Genomic DNA, 25,217 nt, shown 5'->3' on the forward strand with positions numbered 1-25,217 from the left:
TATTTGTATTTGTATCTTAGCTTGTATCTCGAATCCCACAACACGCCATGTTGCTTCGGTGCTTCAAGGTCTTATCAGAACTCCTTTCTCTGAAATCTGAAGGACTTACATGAAAGAGAGGGTGTGGCCCCATCCCAGCCTGAGCCCTTAACTGTGAGTGACCCAAATGCTGTGGCCATGGCTCAGGTCTCCGGCACTCCTCCCCTTGACCTTAAACCCCAGCCACCCCAAGCTTTGAGTCCCCCATACTGACCCTGCTTTCTCCCCCCCCCACAGGGACCTTCTTCTACTGGGAAAACTTTTCCTTCTCCTATTTGCCTGTGTAACCCCTGCTCCTTCTTAGATTTTAGTTCATAGGTCCTATTCTCATGCAGGACTTCTCTGACCTCCTGTCTAGATCAAATTCCCTTTTCTGTGCTCCCATGGCTCTACAAAACCAGGAACCAGGCCTGCAGGTGGGAGTCACACACTGGCCCCAGCCCCATCACAGCACCTGGCCCAAAACAGCTCCTTAATATCTGTGGACTGAACACGCAGTCTGTGTGTTCACAGACACATAAATCTGTGAAACCAGATTTATGTCTTCAGTCTATCTCTGCTGGGTAAGAAGGGCGGGAGCCTCTCCCATCAAAGAACTCTTCTCTGACCCTCGTCTTTTCTGTTGGCCTCTCTCCTTGGGCTATCTCAAGCTAAAAGACCACATCAAAATGCAGAGTAGAAACTCTGTGTACATGCAGTGTTGTATAACCATAGTATATGATAGTTAATTTTGCACTGATCTAGACTACCAAGAATCCCTTTCCAGAAGGTTCTTCCCAGGGGCACCTGGGTGGCTCAGCTGGTTAAGCAGCCTGCTCTTGATTTTGATTCACATTGTGAGCTCATGGTTTGTGGGATCAGACCCCATGTTGGGCTCTGAGTTGACAGCTCAGAGCCTGCTTGGAAATTTCTCTCTCTCTCTCGCTCTGTCCCTCCCCTGCTAGCACTTCTCTCTCTCTCTCAAAATAAGTAAATAAGTAAACATTAAAAATAAAAAAAGAAGTTCTTTTGAAGTGTAATTTATGTACAGTGGACAGCATAGAGTTAAAAAAAAAAAAAGTTCAGTTCTGGTCCCAGCCATCAAAATTTGGTTGTACAACTCTGATTCCAAGCTTAGCAAGTTTTCTGCAATTGGAAGAAAGTTGTGAAATAGTAAACAGGAAGAGAGAATAGACAGAGAGTGTCTTTGACCTTTCCAAAGGAAGACAGATTCAAAATAGAGCTAGTAGAAAAAATTTTCCCAACAAAAACTCAAAGCTTTCAGCAGAGGATTCAACTGTGTCTAGCATGTTGGCTAGAAGAATCCAGTGATACAATAACCCACTGTAGCCAATAACATCCTTGAAATCACACTTCTTAGTGTGGCCTTGAGGTAGGATAGTTAGAACAGCCTGGAAGGGAGAGGAAGCAACCCACTGAGAAGAAAGATATAACCAGCATCAACAAAATCACTGCTCCTAAAACCCTCCACCCTAGATGCATTGCAGAATTCCTTAGGGAGGTGTTTTAAATTAACAATTGTCAGGGTCCCACCAAGGATTAACTGAATTCTATCTCTGAAGGCTGAAACCCAGGCATGGGTTCTCTTTACAATTCCCAGGCAATTCCAATGTGTATCTAGGGTTGAGGACCCCAGATAACCCTCCTGGTTACCATTTCCTCCTTTCCACCCTCTGTCTCACATGCAAGCTTTCTCCCCTTTGGATCTCTGAAGCACTAAGGTTCCTTCTCACAGAGGCCCTAGTTCATATCCTCCTGACATTGAGAGATTGATGAGATTTTTCTGCTGTTAGTACAACGAGACCTTGAAGCACCTTACAAGCTTTCTCTAGTCTCTAGAGATGCTGTCTTCCTACCATTTTCTTTCTCCCGCCTTAACATCTGCTCTCGCCTTGTTCCTCAAAGTGTGGTGTACAGGGTGGCAACATCAGCACAACCTAAAAGCTTTTTAGAAACACCTCAGCCTCCTGTATCAGACTCTGCATTTTAACAAGATCTCCAGTGATTCACATGCACATGAAAGTCTGAGAAGCACTGTCTGGAAATATCCCAGCCCTTGAAAATGTGGGTCATTTCTCAAGACGTTCCTGTTTCTTCTAGGTCTTTTCACACTGTCTCTAGTTACCTTAGAATCACACCATTTCTGAATCACAGAATACTAGAGGTGGACTACAGTACACAGATAAACCAATCCAGTCCCTTCACTTAACAGATCAATAAATTGACCTCCCAAGGTTAAATCTACCCACTTGATGAAGAGAACAGTCCAGAAATCCCACAGGCTTAATTATCATAGCTCATTCACTTTGGGAATTCATAATCTGTATTTCAAGCTATAAGTAGCATTGTGGATTACCACTGAATACTTTTAAATGCTGAAAGCCCCACACTTGTATTTTTAACAGAAATAGACTCTGTTTCCAGTTCATATTAACAGAACATCTAACACTCAAGTCTACAATAAGGGTACTCACTTATGTACAACGCTATGATTCATATAATAAATGGCCTATGATTTTAACAACACTCAAGCGTCAACCACAATACACATTTATGTGTGCTTACCTTGGGCTCACCCCTGACTTTGACAGTCGGGCCACAGCTTACATGTCTGCGTGTGAGTCCTGGTATAATGTTGCAACTCTACCAGTGAGCCCTAAGCCCTTGGTTGAGAACGGCTATTATAATATTCACAAGGACTTATTTTGATTTTTTAAATGTTTATTTATTTTTGAGAGAGAGAGAGAGAGACAGAGCATGAGAGGGGAAGGGCATAGAGAGAGAGGGAGACACAGTATCCGAAGCAGGCTCCAGGCTCTGAGCTGTTAGCGCAGAGCCCAACGTGGGGCTCAAATCATGAATCATGAGATCGTGACCTGAGCCAAAGTCGGACACTTAACAGATTGAGCCACCCAGGTGTCCCGTACAAGGACTATACTTGTTAGGTGTGGATCACTCTGGGAAAGTGGATCTCAAGCTTTAATCACCAGGAAGACTAGTTAAGGCACAGATTATTGGGCTTCCACAGGTCTGGGATGGGGCCCAAGAATTTGTATTTCTAACAAGTTCCGGGTGATGCTGATGCTGCTCTCAGGGGACCACATCTTGAGAATCACCACTTTGGGGCCTACTCCCTTTAGACTCAGCCACAAGAGGTCAATCTACAAGTTTCAGAACCCTTGTTAAACATGAATTTTCATCCTCAAAGGAATAATTATCCCTACCTACTTTCTGAAGCACCAGTTCGTAGGCAGGTGGCCCTACTCTGCCTGGCAGGTACAACACACACCCTGGCTTAGTGCCGGTGAGTTCTCTACTCCTGCTCCCCTCTCAGCCCAAAGCTGGCCCTTCCCCTTCTCTCTTGGATTGACTCATTCTTGCCCCTTGATCCCCACCCTTCCTTCTCTGCTAATGTCAGAATAAGCCTGGCATCTCCTTCCATTCCACTCCCCCTGGGAGACCCCAATGCCACCTTGCCATTTGCTTGCCACACCCATGGACAGGTCTTTCTCCCGCCAGAAACTTCACTCTGCTCCCCTCCTTTCTCTTCGGTGATGTATTGTTGCACTGACTTCAGTAGCTCTCCAAGTGCTGTCCTCTCTTAACCCTGCCGGGATTAAATCTCCAGTGTCTGAGGAAGGTTTCCAAGGCCTTGCACCAGATTGTAACCCAAGCCCCATTATTTGTGGTGGTATCATTTCCAAAGTGAGAGCTGGGAAAGGAAGAATTCTTGGTCAAGTAGCAAGCATCCAATACAACTAAGATCAGCCCAGGGCTTACCGTGAATGAACCACTGCATCTGAAATCCTCTCTCATGGTGACCGACCCCATCGGTGTGGAACAGCACTTGAAACCTGGAGCCCGTGGTACTCCCCGCAGGTGGTAGGTCAGCTCCACAGTAGCGCCCCATCCGCTGGGGGCCGTCGTAGAGCTGGAATCAAGGAGAAACTTCCCAGGGTGGGGAGCTTTACATGGTGTGTCACAGGGAAAAAGTAAAGTCTGTTCATGTAGCAAAAGCTGTTCCTTGGCTGAGTTTAAGGGTAAATCTGCTAAGGTGGTTGGAACACAGGAGGCTTAATATAAGAATTAACAAATTAAAAATAGGTGATTATATAGAGAGACTTTATGGGTGAGTCCTAAGCCCAATAAATCTGGAAATCCAAATATTAGTGTTTGGTTTTATGTCAGCCTAGCAAGTTCCCTCGAAAGTATAATCCAGGCACAGAATAAGGAAATGGTGGTCCAGATGAGATGTGTTCACACGTTAATGACATATAAGAGATGCTCGTTGAACAGCAATCTTATAATTGAAAGATACATATATAAATATATATATAAATACTAATTTATATAAATATATATAAATACTAACATAAGCATTTAGACAGCTTAGAGAGCTATGTAAAAAATGAATACAAAATTTAATTCCACTGAAGATAACCACTGTTAATATTTTGTTAATACCGGCAGTTTCTCTTGTCAACATTTTTTTTTCATTGCTTGTGTATGTATACATATACCTATGTGTCCAGGTATATATGTGTGTGTACAAGCTTGGGCTATACATTTAAGTGTGTTCCTTATTTTTTTCTAAGCATGTCAGCAAATACTCTGTGTAAACATTTTTAACGGTGGCGTAAAATGCTTCTAATACTCTATTGTTGTTCATTTAAGGACATTTCCAATTTTTTGCCAATATGAATGTTTGATATTTTAAATGTCCCTCAGGAAAGAGTCCTATAAGGGGAATGAATCAGAGAATATAATCTTTTATGGCTCTTGATCTATATTATTAAGTCTCTTTTCAGAAAGTTTATACCAATGTATCCCCCACCAGCAATTTACTACAATGGGACTTTGGCAATTACAACTGCTATTCTTTTTTAAGTTTATCTTATTTATTTTGGAGAGAGAAAGAGCACACACACACGCGTGCATGGGATATGGGTCAAAAGAGAGACGGAGAGAAAGAATCCCAAGTAGGCTCCATGCTGTCAGAGCAGAGCCCGATGCGGGCTCGATCCCGCAGACTGTGAGATCATGGCCTGAACTGAAATCAAGAGTTGGATGCTGAACACCTGAGCCACCCAGGCACCCCGTGACTGCTATTATTTTTAGAGCTGATACCGATAGGGAAAATATGTTTGGTTTTGTAATTGGCTCAACTTATGTTACTTTGAGGTTGAAGGTTTTTCGTGCTTATGAGGCATTTATATTTCTTCTCTTGGAACTTTTCTGCTGTGGTTTTTGCTCACTTTCCCATTGAGGTATTTGTATATCCTGTCGTGTACGCTTTATATGCCTCATTTATTCATTTCATCAGATATACACCTCTAAACTAAAAAATAAATAAACTTCTCTGCCATATCTCTTTCAATCAGGAAAGATCGTGATAATCCAAAACAATTGGCTCCTCGTGACTCAGGCCATTATATTTTTCTTTTCCTCTACTAACGTCCACATCATTGTCTACTTTGTTCTGGTTACCCTTGGGATGAACTGTCCGTGAAACAAAATTGAAAATACCTGATCATAAACTAACAGACTTCCTTGATTATTCTCCCGTAGAGTACACATATATAAGAGTATGTGTGAGTGCATGTGTTTGAATATGTCTGTAGGTACATGTGTAATCTGGATTCAATAAGTTCCAAATTGGCCAAATTATTTTTATTTACTGAAATGTTATGAGATAGTTTGAAACATATTGATGAGAGCATGGAAAACTTTACCATCAAATTCTACAAAGCACCCCATGGAGCCTTCCCTAATCCCTAGGGATTCACTCACGAATTAGTTTTCCTTTGAAACCCCTCAGCTTTTACTCGTGCTTCTTTGTAGAAATGGTTCCATTCCCCTCTGTTCTACTGCCAGCCATGTGGGCCTCATCTCCCCTACTGATTATGGGTTTCCTTAGAGCCCATAGCACCTCTCCCAGTCTCCTCTGTCTAGTTCAGGGCTTTGTCGAGGGCACATTCCCAATACATCTTCAATGAACAAACACAATGGAACAAACACAATGATTTCCCCCACAGCTGCATTTATTTCAGTGGGATTTAATCTGCCCTATTACTTGAATCCTACATAGTTAGGTACATAGTAGGGTCTTAGAGTCCTAAATTTCAGCATGATTCTTTTAGGCAACAAAGAGTCTGGATCCTTTGTGGGCCTCTCTGTAGAAGGGCTGGTGGCAGGGATCAGGAAGGGCCTTGTTCAAGATCATAATAAATTACAGATTTCTAAATCTTGGCCTGTCTCATGGAGTTCTCAAAACTAGCTGGTCCTCAGTCATACATGCCTGTGATATTTGGGGGAAGGTCAGCAGAGATTTAAAGAGAGACATTCAGAAGTCTGTTAGATAACTCGCCCTTAGGTAGTAAACCTAAGCATTTGAAGCAAACGAATAAAGATGAAATTTATTTTTCAGGCTTATCGCTTCAGTTTCCTTTGTCTTTTTTAAGGCCGCTGCTGCTCTGACTAGGTATATTAATTAACAAGTGTCTCCTTCATAGGCTAGTTGACAGAAGCCATAATGAGGGAGCAAAAATTGGGAGAAAGAATAAAGCAACACAAAAAGAGGAGGGAAAACCCAAAGCCCTTCGTTTCTGCTCTCAGATCCCTCCATCTAAGGCGGGAGGTACAAGTAGGGGAGGAGGGCCATGTTGCAATCTGTTTACTCCTAAGTTACTGCTTCACTGTAGGGTATTTTTTTTTTATTATTTTTTTATTTTTTATTAAATCCAGTGTACCGATTCCAATCCCAAACTAATTAATACAAAAATAAACATACTGTTCCCAGGCAGAGGTATAATAAGCAAGAAACACTCCACTATTTTCCACTCCAGAAGGCTCATTCTTAGCTCTGGGTTGTAGTTCAGTGACCAAAGCTTTAATTATTTCATCTTTATGCCACAAAACACGAGGTAAGATTTCCCCACCACCGCAATCGCTCTCAGCTTGACGGGTCTTCTGAAATGGTAGGCAGTGACATTTTGAGGAAGTGAATTTTAGATTCGCTACAAGGCCGTAAGCATTACAGTAGTTTTGCCTCCCCAGCTCAGCAAGGTTAAGAAAGCTGACATTTTCACATGACTTGGAGGGGACTTTTTTCTCTTCCTTCCGGATAGGATTACCTCATTGAAGGAGAGCCCCTGAATCCCAGTCCTTCTAAAATAACACATTGTGAATGGGATGGTGGGGGGCGAGGGGGGGCACAGGGAGTGGGGGTGGGTGGGGGGGAACACTGATGAATGACAATTAGTTTCTTTTTGCCTTTGGAGGGGAGAAAGTGATGCACACTGAAACATCGAATAGACATTGATGAAAATGCTTAAATATGTCAAATAAACAAATGAATTAATTAGTGTAGGACAATACCTCTATACAAAAGCACCCCAACCCCCAACCCTATGTCCTTCTGAAGTTTACACTTAATTAAATCGGGGGGTTTTTTGTTTATATTCACACAGATGGCTAACGTCACCTCAACAATTCATTCCCGCGTAAATTTACCACACAATAAGGAACAGTCATTGTTCAAAGTACACAAATACTGGTTGCCATGGAAACCAGTAGGTGCCTGCTGCTCCTGATTCTGTTTTCAGAGCAGAAGGCTAACCACAGGACATTCCAGCTGTGACTCATTGCCACTACTGGCGAGCATTCTGGCTTGGTCCCGCGAAGGGTATGATTTCCCCTGCGTTTAGAAAGCCTAAAGATCTACAATATCTAAGCTTGGAATTAAGTCCACAGAAGAAAATGAGTAGAAATTAAGAAAAGAAAGATGGAGATTCTCACTTTAAATATGCAGATCTAAGTTGTATAACCGTGTGGAGAGGGGTGTTTCTTGTTTTTTTTTTTAAATATCTGCAATGCTGCTTCCACTTTCAGGTTGGCGGTTCAACGTATCTTCAAATGTAAATAATGGGTATATATTACAACCTCCTGTGTAGAATCCTTTCAATTATTCTCTTAAGGAGACTGTTCGTTTAGGATTTATGTGGTGTAGGTCTCTGCACCCCCGCTCCACCCTCAAGTGGACACGCAGAGAGGAAGGAAATCTCTTGCCTAAGCCACATTTACCAATTTCTATCGACTTCCTTTGCATGGGTTTGATAATTTGGCACATGCCTAGTTTCTGAGACCATTAGGGACTTCAGACTCCAGGTGCAATATGAAACGATCCGTGGACTCCTTCTAATTAAGAACCATACATGCAAGGTAGAAGATATAAAACTGAGGATGCCTCACTGACAGAGAGAGTTGAATTTTTATAAGAGTAAGGATTTTGTAGCAACTCTGGAACTCGAGTCCGGAGGAACCCAGTATCAGCTAACGTGAACCTCAACCTGTTCTCTCAATGGGAATCAACTTTATGAATTGCCAAGAACTCTCAGAACAGAAATGTGCTTTTGAAGTACTTCTTTGCTGCTAAATTTCTTTTATGATTTTGAATATTTGTGACTTTGATGAAAAAAATTATAATTATTTCATATATTTATAAGCATGGGATGTATGGATATACTACCTTTCTAAACTCACTTTAGGGGCGCCTGGGTGGCGCAGTCGGTTAAGCATCCGACTTCAGCCAGGTCACAATCTCGCGGTCCGGGAGTTCAAGCCCCGCGTCAGGCTTTGGGCTGATGGCTCGGAGCCTGAAGCCTGTTTCCGATTCTGTGTCTCCCTCTCTCTCTGCCCCTCCCCCGTTCATGCTCTGTCTCTCTCTGTCCCCCAAAAAATAAATAAACGTTGAAAAAAAAAATAAACTCACTTTAGCATTACGGGGAGTAATAACTAGAATTCAGTTCTTTCTATTTTAGATTGGCATCTAATTCATGCTTTTTCTAATTCATACTTTTTCTTACTTCCTTGACATTTTTCTGAAATAAAACTTGCTTAGAGTGGATCATTAATTTTAAGAATTAAATATAGACCAAATAGAGAAATTAAATCAAGGGGCTCTTGGGAAGATATTACTAAAATATGGAGAAACTTCAGGAAAAAATTTTGGTCCCCCTTCTACTACAAATCTTTAAAAACAAAAATAAGGTCATCCTTTAGAGTTTAACATGTATTGAAATATCCCACCTGCCATGAGGGAGAATTTTAGGTGCAGTAGAGAATCACCTAATGCTTATAGAAAGAACACAGTTAAACTTTCTGAGACCTATACTCAATGAATTTTTAGATTAGCTTTGTGAAGCCAGTGTCACCAACAGACTGTATTCAAATGGAAGCCAGGAAGTAATTTTATTGTAAGAGCAGACTAGAGAGATTAATCGCGATCAGCCTGTGGGTACACAGTCCAGTCCAGCTCTAAACTTTCCTTAGAATGTAATCTTGTGAAAAGTCCTCACCCTCTCCTAGCTACAATTTCTATATAAATTTGGCACCATAATGGTATTTATAAGGTTGGTGTAAATAGCAAATGAGACACACCATGTAATTAGGTTGAGTGTGAGACTTGGCATGTGGAATGCACTTAAAATGTTATTCTAACTCTTGGCATTTTTTTTTCCCAAAGAAACCACTCTAGAAATAGTTTTGAGAGACAAAATATGACGGGTGTAGAGAACTTGAGCTGACTCATGTAAAACACTTCACAGAAATCATCCCCGGCAGACCAGATGGGAAAGCAGTGAATCAATGAATCACTTGTGAAGAGATGGACGGCCAACATGAATCGCTTGCAGTGTGTTGCTATGACAACCTGCTTCTGTGTGGACCCTGAGGCCATTCCCAAGTGTGGGGTGCGTGGCCCAGAGCAAACCATACCGTGGGGGACAGCGTAAGCCTGGTGCGCGTGCTGGGGTGGAGGGAGGTGGTGGATCCTAATGGGATGGTGGTGGAGACAGCGTTAGGAAATCTACCAAGGCTGCGCTGGCGAGGAGGGGAAGGGAGAGGCAAACGGTAGGGAAAGCGTCTCTGCACGTGTTTCTTGGTGTCACTGCCTCCTCTCCCATGACAGTCCAGCCAGCCTGCAGCTCTAGCTGCTTAGCCACCGGTGCTCCAAAAGGGTGGGAATTGGTGAATTCTTGGGGCGTTTCTTCAGATTTTCCCCCACCCCCGGAAAACAGCTCTAAAGGGACCCATGAAAAGTGCCTCATGAGAGTAGTTATTAAGAGCGTTTACACAGAAATCTCTCGGATAAACCTAGAACCTTTCACATTTACTTTAAATCTGAAGGGCTTCATAATATTCCTGGAACCACAGTAAAAGCTTCCAAACAAGATTTGTGGAGTTGGGCAAAAGCTCCCCTAGTGGATGAGAAAAGGCTAAGGCAGGGGTAAAAATGTAATCAGATTGTGGAGGGTAAATTAGGCAAATGTTAAAGATGAAAACTAAGAAGCAGAGCCTGGCTCCGCGATGGCCCCGGGAGGCAGCGTCTCCACCAGACACGTGGCCACGCACAGTGTCTGATATACAGGCACACGTCTTCCCCGCAGCACAGGAAAAGCCATGCCGCCATGTGCTGACAGGGTGGGGCAGGAAATACGAAATACCCATCTAAAATTAAACAATCACTCAGAATTCTGGGCTTTGCATGACAGCAAGAAACCCATTGAAGACCACGTTCTGAGTTATTCTGTGTCACTCTGACTTAGATGTCGGTCTCACGCCCAGATGAGATCGTCTCCTTCCCATGTGGCAGCTAGCCCCTGTTCACTCTTAATAGCGCACTGACACTTCTGTTTCTGCTTTCTATACATTGCTCATTTTAGGAGCCACAAAGGCTGATTTGTTTTTTTTTTCTTTTTTGGCCTCTGTTTGTTTGTTTGTTTGACTTTTCAAGTCATTGTCTACACATGTATATGTGCACAGATTTAACTACAAGAATGTTTATCTCAGCATGGCTCATAATAGTGGAAATTTGAAAAAGTTCTAAATGTTTCACAAGAATAGGTGGCCGTATCGTAATGATGGGATGTGCAATGTCATAAATCATGTGGCATAGTGAACAACACAGACAAACATTCACAAGCTAGTGTGATCTGGGAAAAAGTCATTATAGGATAGTTGTGTCCAGAAGATCCCCTTTGCATATTAAAATAAAATATATAAGGAGCGACTACAGGAAATAAATACCACCAGAAATTATTAGGAGTGATGTTATTATTGAGATCATTTTTATTTTATCTAACTTTTTCTATATTTTCCAAACTCCCTGCAATGACTATGTATTCCTGTGTGATCAGTTTATTTTTTCAAGGATTATCTTTGGGGACCTATTGACAGAGCATTGCATTGACATAGATATGCATTGGTAATGTTTTTCCACTCTCAGAATTCCATACCCTTTTAGGTTCGCAGATACCCAGCTGGTCTACTAAAAATATTATACTGTCTATTTCTGTAGTCTTTTATACGGATCTCAAGTTTATACATGAAAATTAGCCCATTAAAATGTTATTATATAAGGTAATCTCTTTCAGCATTAATTTAAAACCATATTTTGCCCCTAATGTTTCCTTTTTTAAAATCGTAACTAGGTTTTTATGATTAATTAGACTAATTCTTTATTTAAAAAGAATTCCTTCCGCTGTTCAGGGACTAAAGACTTCTTACAAACGTAAGTTCTGAGAGTCGCTGATGGCGTAGTAAATGCCTAATTCCCTCCCTGGTGGTAGCTGAGATGCACTGAGAGCCAAGCCTACTCTCCTGCGTGTACATGAACATTTAATTCCATGAACCGAGGAGTTCCCTCTGCCAGCTGCATCACTACAGCGAAACACTGAACTTTTCTTAAAAAAATTATTCTGCCTCCTAAAAGCCTCACCATCTGCTAGAGATGGACTCAGAAACAGGGAGAAATCTGCTTCACAGAACAACATGAAGTCATTGAACCTTGAGCTGGAAGGATCTAGAGTGCTGCCAGGCAGACTTTTCCCAGTTCAGGGAAGAAGAGGGGAAAAGCCTGTTAAATAAAGAGTAAATATAAGGACTGAAGGGTAAACATGGCATTTATTTTTTTAATTCTGAAATGTTGCAGTTGGAAATCTTTCCTATTTTATTTATTTTTTTAATGTTTATTTATTTTTGAGAGAGAGAGAGAGAGAGAGAGAGAGCATGAGCAGGGGCGAAGCAGAGAGAGAGAGAGGGAGACACAGAATCCGAAGCAGGCTCCAGGCTCCAAGCTGTCAGTACGGGGCCCAACACGGGGTTCAAACCCACAAAGTACAAGATCATGACCCGAGCCAAAGTTGGACACTGAACCGACTGAGCCACCCAGGTGCCCCTCTTCCTTATTTTACAAAGTGGACAATCAAGATAATTAATGAAAATCCACAACAATAATCCCTAATTTTAAAATTTAGCATTCTGAGCTATGGGTTCTCATTCCAGCCACGTGCCCCTTAGATGGTGGAAGGGAACTTCCATGCACTTGCTGATGGTCTGAGGAGAGAGCTAGGTGAGGTCCCCGAGGGAAGGAAGTGCTGATAGGGCAATTTCAGTTTTCAAGCGTCCGATGTACTTCTTCCTGTCTTCAGGGTAGAGTGGAAGTTATCCGTAGGTCTGATTATTAATCATCCTCATTCTGTCTTTCACATTTGAGAGAATATTGAGAGGGGAAACACACAGAGTTTCTTTGGAATACAAGAGCAAAGGCAATCTTTTGAGGGCTAATGTGTCTGCCTCATTAACTGCAGCAAATTCAGGCAATCACATGAAAATTCTTCACTGTGAGGGATGGCCAGGAAAGATCAGCATTTCCTTCTGAGGAAAGGGATTTTGATTACACTGAGATAAATAGCTCTCCTTTTAATTTTTCATGATTTAAAAAAAAAAAAATCACCCTTTGCTTGGACAACACCAGAATCTTAAATTTCTTGTAAAATGCATCTTCTTACTCTTAATGATAATATGAAGTATGTGGCTTAATAATCAATGAATACACTGCATTCTAAACTTTTGCACCCAGATCATGATTGGTACAATGCAAGATTCATATCTAGTGCAGAGACATAAATTGAATTGTTTGGTATATTGTTGTCAGTTTTTATGAGTGTTTTGGGACGGCAGTTGTCCTCAGAATTAAAAGAGCTTATCTCTGAATTCTAAGCCAAATGCGAGGTGTCCCAGAAGCAAACTTCCTTTGACAGACAGTTAGAGGAAGCGTGACTCATCTGCCCAGGAAGTGTTTAAGGAGGTGCCATGATGATGAAAGTCGGCTCAGACCCGTTGTTACTAAGACATAAAATCTCAAATGCTTTTCTCCCGTTGGCAAGTGGGATACTGACTACCATACTTCTTAGATTCAGATATAGAATTCCCATGGCTTTTGTAGAAAAGCTGAGAGGCCAGGAGACAGAAGCCCTGCTTTCAATACATGGGACCAATCTATCCTCATCACAACTGGGAAGGCTGTTTTGGAAGTCATAGCTTTGCACGGACTGCAAAATATTTTAGATAGCAAAAGTTAATCCACAAAATCGTGTTTATGTTGAAATAATAATAAATAATACTTAGTAGCATTTAATAAGTAATATTTATTAGTGGAGTATTATTCTAAACCCTTCATGTATGTTTCCTAAATTTAAAATTCCTAGCAGCTCTATAATGTAGGTATACTGTTCTCTGCATTTTAGAGTTCTGGAAACTGAGCCATGTAGAAGTTTAGTAATTAAAGTCCTCAAGAATAATTTCTTTATGTTTTCTTCATGGGTAATTATATTTTAAAACAAGAATTGTCAAATTCAAGGATACAATAAAGTCCTTATTCTCTGTAATAATAGAGAAAACTAAAAATAATTTCTAGGGACACCTGAGTGGCTCAGTCAGTTAAGCGATCAACTTCAGCTGAGGTCTTGATCTCATGTTTTGTGGGTTCGAGCCCGGCATCGGGCTCTGTGTTGACAGCTCAGAGACTGGAGCCTGCTTTGGATTCTGTGTCTTCCTCTCTCTCTGTCCCTTCCCCACTCTCTGTCTCTCTCTGTCTCTGTCTCTCTCTCTCTCTCTCTCTCTCTCTCAAAAATAAATAAACATTAAAGAAATAATAGTAATATCTAAATTATAATGATCACATGCAAAACTCCATTAGTCAATGGAATCAACATATTCTTTGTTATATTTAACAGAGCTTCGAGTGAAGTAAGTGGACTAAAATGTTGGCTTCATCATTTATCCTTTGTGAGAAGTGCCAAATGCATCAGTGACGCCAGCTGCAGACAGAAAGCAAGAGGAAACTCAAGTGTCTTAAGAGATGAACCATTAATTATATCTCAGGCTTGTCTTCGCCTGGACCAGCCCCACTCCCATCCAATCATTGGTCCACTTCTGCTGATTTTACCTCCTCGGTGCTCTCAAGTCCTTCCATTACATTCTCCCTCCTCAGCTCGCAAGGAACTGGTGCTCTCTCTCTCTCTCTCTCTCTCTCTCTCTCTCTCACCTGGGCTGGAGCGACCCCCTCACTGGATCTCCAGTTACTTTCACCTCCCTTCCATTTTCCCTTAAAGCCAGAGTCTTTAAAGGCGCCAATCTGAGCAGGCCGTTTCAGGCTCACACTCCTGAAAGACCTCTTGCTGCTCCAGGGGAGGTCCCTGAAACTCCTCATGCCCCCTCAGTGCTGGGCTATGCTCGCTCGCTCGCTGGCTCGCAGGGTCCCATCCACCCAGAAGCCCCACACTCAGCCTCAGCCACACCGGACTTCCTTCAGTTCTGACAAGGATTTTCTCCTGGGCTCGACTCTAGCCAGGCCTCTCCGAACCTTCTTCCTGACTAGGCCTCAACCTTGGCCTACAAAAAATGAGGACTCTGGGCACACGTGCTTTCATCCACTCACGCCCCCCCCCATATTAAAAGACTTAAACACTAACATGGTTTCTAATAGCTCAAGGTCACATCCCCAGGATGACCCCTGCCCCGCTTAAAGTGCCTGCCTGAGAAAAGCTCAAGGCAACCAGAAGAATTGATGGTTTGTTCCAGCCACACCTGAGGCTGGGCCCCTGCACACCCTTTCTTAGAACACTTCCTAAAAAGGGCTTATAGGTGTGAACCCTTCCTCTGTCCCTTTGAGATGTATGTGTGCCTCCTAGGACTCAGGAGTACTTTCTCAAGGATCTGAGAGCCATGCCTTTGAAATGTAATCTTCAGGAAGGATGGGACCCTGGCTCCCAGTCTGTGTGGGAGGGCAGAATCGTACTCCCATGGCTGCAGCCAACAGCATGCTGCAGCTGGCCTGGCCACACTGACACGGACTAACCTTTTGTCATTTCTCACTTCCCTGAGTGTTCGGGCTGCTGCCCCCTCCCGACTCCCTCATTCTCCCTTTAAAACGTCCAGTCGCCTCCCTACAAAGCGAAGGGAGCGTGGTTCGTGCTGGATCCCACTGTAGGAGCACATGACGGATTAAACTCTACCTTTGCCACTCGAACTCGCGGCTGCGTTAGCTTTGACAGCTCCTCCAACACGACTTCTCTTTGAACTTGGTAATTATTCTTCCTCGGGGAAGACAAGGAAGGGACACAGTCTATGTGTCTGAAATGTATTTGAATGACCAGATGAATGGATATGTGAATGAATAATGCATATTTAGGGTGGCTTGAGGACATACCACAGCAAATGCGGAACAAAACAACAACCCCTATTTGACTGTGTTTAATTTAGCATTTCTCAAACTGATATTTGTAAAACATCTATCGACATTTGCGGCAGAGAGAGGTATAAGGGCTTCCCCAAATCGACTTCCCTTTTGTCTGGGTTCCTGAATCACCATGTGCAAGGCAAGGAACACATGCATACTCTCCAACACGACTGAGAAATAAACTTGTAGTACACGAAGCATCTGAGAACGTATAACAACAGCGCGTGTTACCTTAACTAATCGCAATATCACCCGGGCCTGGTGTTTCACAGTCGCGGTACGGAAAATTGCATGGCTCAGGCCGCAGACTTAGAAAACACAAGCGTAGGACTTGAAGACCCAGTTTGGGTCCTTTCTTTCGCTTGAAATGCATGATTTTGTAATTGGAAGAGGACGCTGGAGTGTAAGTAACAATAATATAAACATCTGGTGGACAAGATGACATCAGAGAGAGGATTTGGCAAGAGATAACATCAATCTTACGAAGACTGGGAAATGCATTGGACAGAAGTCACTGACATAATCAAGAGGATTTGAGAAGGGGAAGGACCGGAAGGGTATACAGAAATGAGCTGGAGAAAAAAAAAAAAGAAAGAAATGAGCTGGAAGATGATAGTGACAAAGGTGCCAAATAAACATGGGTGGGGGAGAAAAGTTTCGAATCAGAACACAAAAATCGCAAAGTAAACCTGATGTCTTTATATGATGAGATAAATATAATGATAGTATCACTGCGTCTTGGTGAGAAAAAGACGTGATTCATCTTATAGGAATGGACAAGTAAGACCTATTGAAAGAGAAACATTCAGTGATAGCACTTGAAGGGACACATTAGGTAGATACCTATTAAAAATATTTATAACTCCCCGAAGAGAGCTTTGAAGTGAGGGTAAAATGTGTTGTCAGAGTCAAAGTGGGCTGCAGACAGTGATCTCAAGTGCTGGCCCAAGAGCTCGGTGGGGGGGGGGGGGGGGGGGGCGGGGGGGAGGGCAGTAGTGCGGTCTCTAGTGAGATTCCCAGAGACTTTGGTTAAGTAGGTCTGGGGTGAGGTCTAGGAATATGTTTTTCTAACAAGATCTCCAAGTGACTCTGGAATGCAGCCAGTTACAGGGGCTTCACCTTCACATGGGCTTCTTCCTCAGTAGAGATTCCAATTTGTTCCCAAGGAAATATGTGGACACCAGTGCAGCACAAAGAGACACGCAGGGGTGGCAAAGGGGAGATAATTTCAACCATCTGGACATCTCTCAGATGTCTAAACTGGAAAAAGCATGGAATTTGATGAATTCTTTAAATGCTCTCCTCTCTCGAAAAGTAAAGTAAACAGTGAAGAGAAATGCTCCTCTGGATTAATTCTGGACAGCAGAAAAGTGGTTGTTAATGTAGAACAAAACACTAGGAGACACTGATCGGTGTCCCTGGAGACTGTGATACTGACTATACCAGCCATGGGCCTAAGGTTTTAGGGAGTCCAACTTCAAAAGGAGATATGAGCTCATGGACCAAAACAATTCAAAATTAAAGAAAAAAGAGAAGCAATAGAGAAAAGAAAGAAAATTCAACACGGATGACAAATTCTCATAAAATTAAATTCTGCCCACAAAGTCAGGAATAACTTTTGGGGCAATAAAAAGGGAAACCTCTGAAGAAATCAATTAAGAAGGAACAATGGAGCTTATATAGTTTTCTGACCATTTTATGAGCACACAAATTGGCTCAACTTTGGGAAACTGCACAGTTAGAAAAAATGTCTACTTTCTAAAGCTAAGATTAGGGCAAATGAAAGATCAAAATATTGGGGCGCTTGGGTGGCGCAGTCGGTTAAGTGTCCGACTTCAGCCAGGTCACGATCTCGCGGTCTGGGAGTTCGAGCCCCGCGTCGGGCTCTGGGCTGATGGCTCGGAGCCTGGAGCCTGTTTCTGATTCTGTGTCTCCCTCTCTCTCTGCCCCTCCCCTGTTCATGCTCTGTCTCTCTCTGTCCCAAAAATAAATAAACGTTGAAAAAAAAAAAGAAAGATCAAAATATGAATGGATCGACACTTTCAGAAAAGAGCATAATGTGATGAAGGGAAAACAGAAACATATCTAGTGTAATTTTGAAACTAGAAGAAGAGACAATGAGATCCAATTTACGTGATAAGGCAGTCAATTCCTTTAAATGAATTTTTTGGGCTTGATTGAATTATATCCTGCACTACAGAAAGGTATAGTTACCACAAATTGTGTAACCTTACTGAATTTATGAGTGTTAAGAAATGTTTTAACATGCCAGCAGAAACCATGCCCCCACACCCAATCTATGAGCCACACTGGCCAGAGGACTGGACTTCACTTCTGGCCAGAGCCGGTCATACTGCCCAGAGGGGCATGCATCCACAAGTGGGCCAGATCCATGCCTTTACTGTCAGGCTCAAAAAGATGAGACCCCGGGGCACCTGGAGGGCCCAGTTGGTTAAGCATCTGACTCTTAGCTCAGGTCATGATATCACAGTTCATGAGACTGAACCCCATGTCAGGCTCTGCACTGATAGCATGGAACCTGCTTGGGATTCTCTCTCTCCCTTGCTCCCTGCCCCTCCCCTGCTTCTTCTCTCTCTCTCTCTCTCTCTCTCTCTCTCTCTCTCTCAAAAATAAATAAATAAACATTAAAAAAAAAAATGAGACCTCCGTGCTGGTAACTGGTCACCAAGGGGAAGCCTAGTTGGTTGTAAGAGCTCGAGGCAAATGGTCATGTGGAGTCATGGCTGGGACGGCCATATTGAAGGTAAAGTTCTGAGGCTGCAGAAAAGGAGAGGAAGCTTTTGGGAAGACAGATGGAAATGGAGTATACATGTGCAGGGAGAGGCCACTAAGCTGCTTTTGTTCCTGCCCTTTTCCAGCTTCTTAGTTTATCCTGGGTCATGAGGCTTTTTACTTTCCTCAGAGGACAACCCTTTCACAACTCTAATGGTTTAGTTCAAGTGTGTATCTGCAACCAAGAGCATAAAACACAACAATGAAAAATAGTAGAATGGCCAGAGGTCTCAAGGAAAATGTTTCAACTTCCAAACTGAAGAAAAGATTTATTCTAGAATCTCATAAGATTGACAGCATTTTTTGGAAAAATTCTAAATTGGACACTAAAAATAGTTTGTCACTATGTAGCAAAAAAAAAAAAAAGGTGATTATAATAAATGACCAGTGCTTATCTATGTAGAAGTGTGCTAAAATAATATAGACTTCTCTCTGTGACAGTATTATGGTAAATCTGCAGGCTCCATGGACATCTCCTCATGTCATCTCTGAAGGTGACAGAAAATTGTGAGTGTATACAGAGAGGGTGTGCAGTGTCATAACTAAAAGGATTGGCTGTGCCACAGGGCCTGGTAGAAAGCCTGACTTCAACACCTCTAATGTTTGTGACTGTGGACATTTGCCTCAACTGTCTCACCTGTCAAATGGGGTAATATATCTTACATTATAGGGTTGCTGTAATAATTACCTAGCAAATAATAAGTGTTCAAGAGAGGTCAGCAATTACTATTATCAAGTTGTTTGAATAGTGCTATCCCAGAAGTGTCCAACAATACATCATGTTACCAAAGAAAGATGTCATTTTGGAGTATTTGAAACAGGCGCCATCTTTTTTGACATTTTTATCAACTACTTTTGAAGAACTAGTAGGCCAGAGGCCAGTAAGTCTATATGCAAATGGATAATTTACAGACCAAAGAAGCGGGGTTTAGAAGGATCATAATGAGTTCAATTCGCAGGCAAAATAGTCAAATATAATTTAGTAGGAATGATATCCTATGTGTGGCTCTGAAGCCATTACAGTTCGTATAAAAGTGACCTGGAGAATACAGGTATTCATATAGTCCAACATTATACCTTGACTAACAATAAGCCCGTGTAACCTCAGCCTACGTACAATACCAGAAGTATATGAGCCAGATAATACAGTCCCAGCATACTTGACCATGGCCAGCTTCACTGGAGTGTTGAATCTAACCCGGGGCCACATTAGAAGAGACACTGACATACAAGACAAAATGCAGAGGAGGATGTCTTGTGAGAGCTTGCCTCATGAGAACGAGTTAGGGAAATGTAGGATGAGGATTGGAGAAAGGAAGCTAGGACTTAATGCCATTTCCTTGAGAGAACTCAGACAGTGAATTCATGGACTTAAACCTCTGTCTACGCTCACTCTCTGCCTTTTGTGCTTCTTCGTACTGTGGTCCCACTCTTGCTCCCCCTCCCCCCAAACACCACTTTGCCTGGAGTCACAGTGATCTCCACGGGACACTTCTTAACCCTGAGATCCCCCTTGACCCCTGGGGAGCCTCTCCCCCTTGTTGATCACTGTCACCTTCTTTATACTCTCTGCCCTTAGCCTCCATGGCACAACCACCTCAGAGTTTCCCTCTTTCCTCTACACGCCACGAACACATGCTCCCTGTCGACTTAATACAGGCTCTGGCCTTCCTGCACATCTCTGTGCTGTTGTCTCCCAAACCCATCACTTTCATTTCTATACTGAATCAGCTATTAGAAATCTCCTCCTCTGTGCAGAGACTCAGACTCAGCATAAAAATTAAGAAGTGAAATCAAGTTGTGGGATGCACAAAGAATCCTTAAGGTTGACTTCCCACAACTGCATGGACAGTATGGTCTTATTTATTCCTTTAGGCAAGTGACCCTTCCTCCCATTGAATATTTAATTTCCAAATCTGAATCATTTTGTTTTGCCCAGAGGACAAATAATAAAGGATGGTTTAGCTTCCCAATGGGCTCTCTACCAACCCACACCCCTCAGCAAGGTTGGGCACAATGTCTGACCAGCACCTAATCGAGTCCTTCCATAATCTCAGCTTTATTGATTCAAAATAACTCAATTCTGGCTGCAGTAACAGTCACTCAGCTGGGACCTGGCTCAGTTACTTGAAAAACCCTTTAACTACAAGTTATTAAATTAATGGAAACTAGATTTTGTGTTTGTGGCTTTTCTCTTCTTAAGTGGTTATTTGTGCTTTTAAAATTTTCATCATAGACCAGCCATTGTAGCAATAGCTCTGACCTTGCCCCTTGGCTTACAGAAGCGGAAAAAAATCTCCTCCCTCTGGCAACACTGTCATTCTTTGGAAGGCTGTGCTGAGCTTTTGGTTCTCATTCTGTACTTTTGCTGCTTTCACCATCAATGTTGCACAAGATAAATGGCATATCTCTCACGTCACCGATGAAGGGCCTTTAATTAGTGGCTCTGTGGTTGTTGGAAGAGGTATTTTTTGGTTGACGGTTTTCAAACACTTCCAAAAATTATCTGATGGGCCTTTCTGTTACCTTTCCATCTTCAAGTAAGCCCGAAGAGGTGGAGTCCAGTGCCTGGAAACATTTCATCTCATTTTCTCCCCATTCTTTCTTCTAAAGCTTCCTTTAAGGTCCAGGTCGGAAGCTTCCCCCCTTCCCTCCCCCCCCCCCCGCCCTCCCCCCCCCCCCAACAGCTTCCTCCATTGTACTTTTATCAAATCACTGCTACGGTGCCTAACATGTGCTTATGCACACAGCGCTCTCCAAGACCATGACTTCTCTTTTGCTTTGTGCTCAAAGTAGTAGAACTGCGGTGAATGTGTAGGAATTGGACAAAAAGTTCAGTTTGGAATTCAGTCCTTTCTCATTAATTAATAGCTATCGTCAGGCTGATGCTAATATATGGCAGTGATGATATTCAAGTTATAGTGAGCTCACTGGATTCCTATAGGATCCCAACTCCATAATCAATGCCTGGGTCACAAATTCAGTAGAAGACGGCTCACACCTCCAAAAAGCTCATAGTCCACTAGAACATGTGGGCACCATCACAACTGGTAAAAATGTGGTAAGGTAACTGGCTGTGTTTGAAGTGTGAGCAAGGGGCTTTGCGAGCAAATTTCCATTTTCTCTACAGAATGCACAAGATCTTACCACGTGAAGAAAATAAAAGGATGGCTACTCCAGGTAAAAGGAGTGAGACAGCCATGCCGTTATTAAGCCTGTGAAGACCATCTGAACACTAGATGAAGAAAGATGACTTTAAAACCATTGTCAAGTTCATGTTTGTAAGTTTGTTTGATGTTATATCATACTTCCTTTGAAAACTAGTAAATATAACTTTCTAATGGGTAAGCACCATGGCTGCGATTTCAAAACTATCTGTTTTGAAAAACAAAGGGGCTATTTGGAAAAGTTATGTTAACCTCAAACAGCCTCAATCAGTGCTAATTTTTTTTAAAGAACTGGTAAAAAGAAGGTTAAGAAACTTTTACAAGGATGAAGTTTTCCTAAGACTATGTCCTTAAAGTTATAAGTGCTGAGGGTTGGAAGTCTTTGTAAGCAAGACTTCGAAAAGGTCAAGAGCTCACGGTTTATGGGCACGAGCCTTGTGTCAGGCTCTGCACTGATTGTGCAGAATCTACGTGGGATTCTCTCTCTTTCACTCTCTCTGCTCCTCTCGGGTGTTCTCTCCCTCTCTCTCCCTTTCTCTCTCAAAATAAATAAATAAGCTTAAAACAACCCCAGAAACCCACTAAGACACTAGGTGGCACAGAGGGAATGAGGGGAATTTCATAATGTTAGCAGAGTGAGTACCTGTCACTCAAGAAAAGATTTTTAGTGACAACCTCATATGTGATTCAAAAGTATTATACACAATGTCAATGGATAGAATGATGGTATTTTAGATGGGCTCAAAAGGGATTTTATTAATGATGAAAACTTGACGTCAAAATATATGTCAGTGGCTCCAAATTGTTTTACGAAGTGTAAAAGCAGAAACGGTAATTTCTAGATTAATATAAGAGTTTATAAGCCATAAAATTTTATATACGAATACATAGTTACATTAATAGAGTAAAACAAGTAGGTCCCTAACGTTTCAATCTGTAACCCTAAAAAGCCACATGTGCAAATCAGCAAAAAATCTTTTATAAATAAAACATCTTATTGTAAAAACAGCAGATTACCTGATATTTTGGGTTGGCTAATTTTCAAGCAAGTTTCACTGAATAGCATTGTATACAGAGTTGAATAAATGCCACAGGTGGTCATTATTGTAACAAATAGAAATTTCTGTTTTACCAAAAGAAAAATGAACTGAAGTTTAAAAATAAAAACAAGAATCAAATCATGATTTCTAGTTATTGGAAAAATTCATTATTAAATAAAGCCATGGCACCCAAACATTTTCTGATCTCCTGTTTATAGGGAACAAAAGTAACAAAAAATAGAAGTTATTCTTTTACGTCTAGGATTATTTAAATAACATGAGGTCAATCAGTCCAGAAGTTACGTTGAAACCTAAAAACATAGATAATCCTTTGTGTATATAATTTAGTGGATTAAATATCCTTAGTATTAATATGATGCAGTGAAAGTGACACAAAATATACCTGTTCAAATACCACGGGTGGTTGGCATATCACAGATGTGTAGGGCAGGGTTGGAGATTCAGTTCTATGAAGCACAATAGTTTGGCTTGCCTACCTGAATCTGAAAATGCAGTAACTTATTTAGGTTCAGAATACATACCTCTAAGTAGTCTGTGGAGCAGTTTGTGTGAGTTTCCAACTCAAATGCTAAAAATGTATAATTCACCGTGTTGCCCGCTGTCGCTTGGATGGTCCAGTTACAACGCTGATTGTCAGAATAGGGATTTGGATAATGTATACTCTCTAAGAGGCCATAGGATCGGTTCACAATTACCACGTTCTCACAGGCTGAAAAAAAACACCCATGATTATTAAGAACCACTATCATGTCTTTCATAATTGCCCCAAGATGTGTAAGATTTTCCTTTAAGAAAAGATCTAGATTAAAGTATATAGTTTATATATTTTATATTTGTATGTTATGCAAATGTGTATGCAAATGTATATATGTGTGTCTATATACATAGTACAGCGTTTTACAGTGAGTCTCCATTTAGAAAAGATGAGAAACAATACTTAAGTGAACTCAGAAAGTTTCAAGTGCCATGAAAATCATCGATTCCCATAAAGAGGCATCCAATTCCTGTGAACTGGTGAAAACCAGGATAGCTCAGCACTACTCAGGGTGCAGTCTGATTTGTTTACAGAAGTGTATTAAATATTCTATGCTTCTGTTTTTCTAACTTTAACGTTTGAAAGAACAGAAATCCTGACCTTTAAATTCAACGGTTTAAAAACACAAAGTTCTATGTGAGTGCTAAAAACGGACAACAACATGGCTTTGTTGAACATTCAGAAGTCAGCATGAAATTCACAATAAAGGCTCCCTTATTCCTCTGGTGAGTCATCAGGAAGTCCAGAACGAATAGAGGCAATGTAAAGGATTGGAAGAAGAAATGAACATCTTAAGTTCTGAAAAAAAGGCTTCCATTTTGAAAATACCAAAAGCTGGTATTTTCCTCAGCTGAGTTTTCAACAAAACTGTACTAGGTACCTCTAGGGGTGGCTGGTCCCCGGAGTCAGTGCCAAATTCAGCCCAAATTAATGACCTGAACAAGGCATATACATGCCTTTTCCTAAGCCTTTTCCATATTATCTCCATGATGTGTGATAAAAGAGAATGAGAGGATAAACATTATATTGAAAAAATGGTCTCTGAAAAAGGTGGTTCATAGATGCATTTCTGCTACTATACTTTTTCTGACAGGTGACTAGGACAGCGTTGATAAACTATGGTATGGAAAAGTATACATTTGTGTCTCCTCAGAATAGTCCTTTGCTGGAGCAAGGGAATACTCAGGCTATTCCTCTTTAGGTGACCTTTTTGTCCACAAAGGAATTCTAAGTAATAATTTTGTGGGTTTTGATGCCTGGGAGAAGTTACAGCTATGCAGCACAGAGGTATCGTGTTCCTCAGTGACTATAAGTCAGGGCAGAGGAAAATATACTCGCCTAAGCCATATGGCTGCTCTCTGTGCTCAGAAATTATTCTGTCTGCAAACCTCCAATTTCAAATGGCAAATTTTACAGAAAACCTCACTGGTTAGCTCTGATTTTTGCCTTTAAGGACATATATCCCACCTGCACTGAGTTACTCCTTCAGTGTTCTGAAATTATGAGGGAAAATAAAATATCAGGGGAATAAAAGGGAGGAATCCTTAATAAACAATCTGACTATAAGCAAGAAACAAATTAGCACAGCAATAATAAAATTAGAGAAATGATTATATGCTCAACCAAAAAAATGCATCCCTGAGAAAATTTAGGAGAGTTTTTCATATACTTGATGGATTTCTGCAGAATAAAGTTTTTCATCATTAAAACTCAGTTTTCAAAACTATATAGAATTCAGCCTAACCCCAAATGTAGGTGAATGTGAATATTTTCAAAATCACACCTAGTCAAGGTCAAACATTAATATGCCTTCAACTAATTCAAAGGGATATTGTATGTTCCCTTTAGATCTCAAGACTTTCAATTCTATTTTTAGGTAACTGTGTCAAAATATGGATACATTTAGGTTTAGTGGGGCAAGGTACTGTGCTTTCAAATGCACAAGTAAAGTGTTTATTAAATAACAATTCAAGGAAACTTTTCTTAAATGTTCATTTTGAAACTAACATTAGAATGTATTAAATTCTAGACCTAGAAGGGAG

The 25,217-nt window shown here is 41.5% G+C and overlaps 1 protein-coding gene and 1 long non-coding RNA gene across 2 annotated transcripts in view; one reads left to right on the forward strand and one right to left on the reverse strand.

The window, feature by feature from the left end:
- CUBN (cubilin) overlaps window positions 1-25,217 on the reverse strand; it is a 283,623-nt gene that overhangs the window by 169,151 nt on the left and 89,255 nt on the right. The window contains exons 27-28 of the mRNA XM_047868193.1: window positions 23,162-23,349; window positions 3,820-3,970 (exon numbers count right to left, since the gene is read on the reverse strand). Of these exons, the coding sequence (XP_047724149.1) occupies window positions 3,820-3,970; window positions 23,162-23,349 (339 nt within the window). The remainder of the gene's footprint in view (window positions 1-3,819; window positions 3,971-23,161; window positions 23,350-25,217) is intronic.
- On the forward strand, window positions 7,638-14,397 carry LOC125171083 (uncharacterized). The gene is made up of 3 exons (XR_007154178.1): window positions 7,638-7,723; window positions 9,563-9,835; window positions 14,115-14,397. It is a non-coding gene; the product is annotated as an uncharacterized LOC125171083 (long non-coding RNA).

Source organism: Prionailurus viverrinus, chromosome B4 (assembly GCF_022837055.1).
Source record: "Prionailurus viverrinus isolate Anna chromosome B4, UM_Priviv_1.0, whole genome shotgun sequence".
Classification (NCBI taxonomy): Eukaryota; Metazoa; Chordata; class Mammalia; order Carnivora; family Felidae; genus Prionailurus; species Prionailurus viverrinus.